The sequence below is a fragment of the Panicum hallii genome, chromosome 3 (genome assembly GCF_002211085.1).
Source record: "Panicum hallii strain FIL2 chromosome 3, PHallii_v3.1, whole genome shotgun sequence".
NCBI lineage: Eukaryota > Viridiplantae > Streptophyta > Magnoliopsida > Poales > Poaceae > Panicum > Panicum hallii.
Genome location: NC_038044.1, coordinates 16521918 through 16527612, shown reverse-complemented (window position 1 = coordinate 16527612; position 5695 = coordinate 16521918). Strand labels below are relative to the sequence as shown.

Below are 5695 nucleotides of genomic sequence, written 5' to 3'. Positions count from 1 at the left end.
ACGCGGCCCACCCGCCTCCGCGGCGACCCCTCCTCCTCACAGCAGAACGACGCCCCCGTCTCGCCGCGCTGCGGGACATACACCCACGCACAAAAAATCTCGGAACAGGACCCATCTCTCTCCCAACTCGACGCGACCCCGCACCGTCGCGCGGATCCGGACGCCCCGGCCTTTCCTCCCTCCCATGCGCACGGCGCCGCCGCGGCCGACATGACGCTCGCCTCGCTCGCCCGCGCCCTCGGAAGGTCCGCGCGCTCCTCCCGCCCGCGCCAGGCGAGTCTCCCCTCCCCCTCCCCCTCTCCCTTCCTCTCGCGGCGGGCGTCCCCGGTGTGGGGGCGGAGCTCTGACGGACCTTTCGCTGCTCCTTTTTCGTGTTTCCAGCTCGGGGGCCTCGGTGGGGCCCGGTCTCCGCCCGCGCCGCCGCTGCCGCCGCCGCCGGTCCATGGCGGGGAGGGCGGCGGGTTAGGATTTGTCCGGGGGTACCTGACCGCGGCTTCGGCGGCGGGTCTTGCGAGGCCCGCCGCGGGCAAGGCCGTGGATTGGAGATACCTCCTCTCCAGCCCGCAGTTCCGGCGGCTCTTCTCGAACGAGTCCAAGAAGAGTGCGTTCCTCCTGCTCCATGCGGTTTTCGTTGGGTTTGGTGGCCTTGGTTTTTAAAGGTTTGATTTTTCTTCTGCTGTTAGATTACGAGAACTACTACCCGAAGGGTAAGAAGGAGGTGCCGAAAGGAGATGGGAGTAAAAAGTCCGAATCGAAGCGTAAGTTTCCCTCACGCTTCTCTTGTTCGTGTTGAGGAGGGTAGCTATGTTATTTATGGATATGCGGATATTTCAGAAAAAAGCGTAGATTTTGATACACTCGTAGCAAATGGAATTGGTGAATATATTTGACCAACAAGATGTGCCATTGGCATGTGATTACGGATTTCCTTATGCTGCAACTGCTCTGGCGAATAGTTTTACCGATCATTTGAAATGGTTGTTGAGTGGAAATGGATAATGTTTTTTGAGCACTGTGCTTCTATTCGTAGTTTTATGACTTCAGTGCTAACTATTTCGCTTTTGATGAGACTGCAATCTTGTGGTGCGCAGAGGAATCCAATACAGACGAGGGATGGAATTTCCAGGAAAGCGCTATGAAAAACCTGCAGAATTTCCTTGCGCCTTTATTGATTCTTGGCCTGATGCTCTCATCCATGTCATCTAGCACGTCAGACCAGAAGGAGGTGAGTTTACTTTGTTAACTCTGGTGGAAACAATTCTGCAAGTCATTAGTTCATTTACTCTTTTCCTGGTAACCTATGTCTCTTGGGCTATGTTTAGTTCCCTAGAACAGGTAAACATATGTTTTTTTTTGGTTTGGTTCACACTTGCATAATTAGTTTGCCCTGAAATCTTTAGAGGAAATGGAGGAAAAAGACTATATCACCAATGGAATGACTTTAAAAGTCTAAGTTCTGTATTTAGGCCCCTATCAGCTACACTCAGATTCCCAATATTTGTTAGCTAGCATTACATAATATACACAAGGAGTGCTATGGACTAGCACTGTACTTATAAGTTATAACTATGAATTTTTTTCGTGAACCTGAGAAGTAGTAGCTAGAGTACCATCACTTTCCACTTACATGGTTTCACATTATGATTACACTAGACCAATGAATAGCACATCTATATAAATGAGGGAGAGATGAAGTCTGCATAGACAATGCGCTATTGCAGAATAGCCATTGTGTAATTTACTGGTCTAACTTGAAGTTCTTCCTCTGATCCGCCTGTGCTGGCATATCTGTCTTAGTATCCTGTGCAGCAGAATCGTTAGTTTGCTATCATGTGCTTTCTACTTGAAGTTTTCTTTTACTAGCCTTTGAATGTGAATGCAATATTGAAAGCTCTTTATTTTGTGTAATTGGTAATTTTGTCCAACAGTATCATTTCATGATAAGCATATCTGTTCCCTTGAGTGTATTGATATTGGATAGTACATGTACTACAGTTAATGGTTCATTACAATATCGTTTGTTTCAACTATCTGCAGATAAGCTTCCAAGAGTTCAAGAACAAGCTTCTAGAACCTGGTTTAGTTGATCGCATTGTTGTTTCAAATAAATCAGTGGCAAAGGTTTATATCAGGACTTCACCACAGCCAAAGAGCCAAGGTCAAAATAGTGATACCCATATTTCTACCACTGATGTTCCAGTCAAGCCTGCTCCTAGCAGATGCAAGTATTACTTCAATATTGGTAGTGTTGATTCCTTTGAAGAGAAGTTAGAGGAAGCCCAGGAATCGATGGGAATAGATCCACATGATTTTGTCCCAGTAACTTATGTTGCTGAAGTAAATTGGTTCCAAGAAGTTATGAGGTTTGCCCCAACAGCGTTTCTTGTTGGATTGATATATTTGATGGGGAAAAGGATGCAGAGTGGTTTCAACATTGGAGGTGGTCCTGGGAAGGGAAGAGGTGGTATTTTCAACATTGGAAAAGCTACGGTGACAAAGATGGACAAAAATTCCAAAAATAAGGTTTGTTGTTTCTTTTCTTTTGCCACTATTTTAACACTTTCGCTTGGCTCTATTTTTTATGGTAACAACAAAAAAAATCTGGCGCAAATGTTTTTTCACAGACAGGCTAACTTTTGAGCTTGGAAACTCCACTTGCTTAGTTTTACAGTAGCTTGATTTAACATTTTCTTAGAAAAAAATGCAAGCTTTATGAAATTCTTGAATATATCTTTTCAATAACACTTGCTTTTTTTGTTGGTCCAGGTGTTTTTTAAGGATGTGGCTGGTTGTGATGAAGCTAAACAAGAAATAATGGAGTTTGTGCATTTCCTTAAAAACCCCAAGAAGTACGAAGAGTTGGGAGCTAAAATACCCAAAGGTGCTCTGCTTGTTGGCCCTCCTGGGACAGGGAAGACTCTTCTTGCCAAAGCTACTGCAGGAGAGTCTGGTGTGCCCTTTTTGTCTATTTCTGGTTCAGATTTCATGGAAATGTTTGTTGGTGTTGGACCATCCAGGGTACGGAACTTGTTCCAAGAAGCTCGACAGTGTGCTCCTAGTATTGTATTTATTGATGAAATCGATGCTATTGGTCGTGCAAGAGGACGTGGGGGTTTTTCAGGCTCAAATGATGAACGTGAGAGTACTTTGAACCAGCTGCTTGTAGAAATGGATGGATTTGGAACAACTTCTGGTGTCGTTGTTCTTGCTGGGACAAATAGACCTGACATCCTGGATAAGGCATTGTTGAGGCCAGGAAGGTTTGATCGCCAGATAACAATTGACAAGCCAGATATAAAGGGCCGTGATCAAATATTCCGCATCTATCTTAAAAAGCTTAAGCTGGACAATGAACCATCATTTTATTCGCAAAGGCTAGCTGCTTTGACACCTGGGTTTGCTGGAGCTGACATTGCCAACGTTTGTAATGAAGCTGCTTTAATTGCTGCAAGAAGTGAGCAAACTCAGATTACAATGCAGCATTTTGAGTCTGCAATCGATAGGATTATTGGTGGTTTGGAGAAGAAAAATAAGGTAATGTGACTATCAATATTTTAACTCCTTTGACTAAACCTATGAAGCTTATATGTGAAATTTGTTTAAACCTGTTACCATTTGGATCCCAATTAATTTGGCAGCCTTCTTTTTTGTGTGTAATGTACTTTTTTTGTACACTGATTTTTATTCCTTATGTGGCCCCTGAGCATGTTAATCCTTTTGCAGGTCATTAGCAAACTGGAGCGACGTACTGTTGCTTACCATGAATCTGGGCATGCCGTTGCTGGATGGTTTTTGGAGCATGCAGAGCCTCTTCTAAAAGTTACCATTGTTCCTCGTGGAACAGCTGCATTAGGCTTTGCACAATACGTCCCAAATGAAAATCTTTTGATGACAAAAGAGCAGCTTTTTGATATGACATGCATGACATTAGGTGGCCGTGCTGCAGAACAGGTGCAGAGTTTTTTTCGTATATTATTTTTGCTGATGTTTCATGCTATAGCTAGGATTCTTGGATATTTCTCCCAAATTGTTTTTCTTGTAGACTAACAAATTCTAGCCATTGTAGGGCTTGAGTAGAATGAATCAGTTGTTACTTTTAACTTCTTACATTCAACAATGACATTAATTATCATATGCTTGGTTGATATTATCTCCACTTGAATTATGATCGTATCATGTGATATGGTCATTATTGTCACATTATAGTAGAATTTTTTTAATTCATTTGATAAATCAAAATACCGCACCATATAGGACTTTTGACTACATTTAAGGGAACCAGAAGACTTTTTAATCATCTCCTCTGCCCATGTGATGTCCACTAGAGATAACCACATTCATCAAATTGGTTGCCTTCTAAATGTTGTATATAATCTTAGGTAACTGCAAAATGTCTTAGAACATACAAAAAATAATCAATTCCCTGCGTTCCAATGTCTTTTGTTGGGATATCCATTTATTTGCATAGATCTGTACTAAATCTTTCACAACATTACGATTAGAAATTCTTAAGCATATTAGTTGAAAGGCTCTAATTGAGCTTTGTTTCAGGTTTTGATTGGCAAAATCTCAACTGGTGCTCAGAATGACCTGGAGAAAGTTACCAAAATGACCTATGCACAGGTTGCCGTGTATGGTTTTAGTGAAAAGGTTGGGCTTCTATCCTTCCCTCAGAGGGAGGATGGCTTCGAAATGACCAAACCTTACAGCAACCAAACCGCATCCATAATTGACGATGAGGTCAGGGAATGGGTTGGCAAGGCCTATAAGAAAACGGTTGAACTGATAACGGAGCACAAGGAACAAGTAGCCCAAATTGCAGAATTGCTGCTTGAGAAGGAAGTCCTCCACCAGGACGATCTGACCAGGGTACTGGGAGAACGCCCTTTCAAGGCAGCAGAGCCAACCAACTATGACCTCTTTAAGCAGGGGTTCCAGGATGATGATGACAAGAGCCAAGCGCCAGCAAAGAATGCCGAGTTGCCTGATGTTGATGCATCTCCCTCGCTTGGCGAGGTTGTACCCACGTAGTTTTTCCTCAAAGTTAGAGCTGTACATTGCACGCTCATTCGATAGATTCTTGTTTGTTCCAGCATAAGAAAACTGTATAAATTAGCGCCCTCGTCTGATTATGCCATGGCTGTCCGGTTGATAGAATGCCTTGAGCTCATCATGGCATCAGCAAACGTTCTGAATCTTGTATTCCCTTGTGTTTTCCTGAAAGATTCTGTCGACTGAGGAGTTGGCGCGAAAAGAGTGTTTGTCCCGTCTGAAGGCATGTTTTTTTTTGGCTGCAAATGACTTGTTTTTTAGACGAATCCCTACACAGACAATAGAATGTCGTAGCCTTTTGAATTTCGTTCAGGAAACCGGTGTGCTCTACTTTGTTGGGCAAATGTTCTAATCATAGCAAAATTTGCTACTGGACACCATTAAAAGATGTATTTTGCTCCAAACCACTAAACAAAAGTGTCTTTGTTAGAAGACACTGTAAATCTAGGAAAAAAATTGGGTGGGGACGGTCCCCAAAACGCACTCGGTGAGGACCTGCTCCCGATGCATGCCGTGTGGGCATCCTAGCTATCGGACGACGCCTCCTGCCCTTCTCGCTCGGCTCCCGCGCAGCGGCACGGGCAAGGCTTGAAACCATCAGCATCCCTCGCATCGCTCGGCTCTCGCTCGGCTCCTAGGCAGA

The 5695-nt window shown here is 43.9% G+C and overlaps 1 protein-coding gene across 2 annotated transcripts; it reads left to right on the top strand.

Annotated features, from left to right (window-relative positions):
- On the top strand, positions 1-5278 carry LOC112884870 (ATP-dependent zinc metalloprotease FTSH 8, mitochondrial). 2 transcript variants are annotated; one of them, XM_025950487.1, is made up of 8 exons: positions 1-272; positions 372-601; positions 684-758; positions 1092-1225; positions 2038-2523; positions 2767-3534; positions 3724-3951; positions 4552-5278. In XM_025950487.1, the coding sequence occupies exons 1-8, from the start codon at positions 211-213 to the stop codon at positions 5029-5031; spliced, it is 2463 nt and encodes an 820-aa protein (XP_025806272.1). In that variant the 5' UTR covers positions 1-210; the 3' UTR covers positions 5032-5278. The 2 variants fall into 2 exon arrangements, with proteins under 2 accessions (XP_025806272.1, XP_025806273.1); XM_025950488.1 differs by having other exon boundaries at positions 1-273; positions 382-601.
- The last annotated feature ends 417 nt before the right edge of the window (positions 5279-5695 follow it).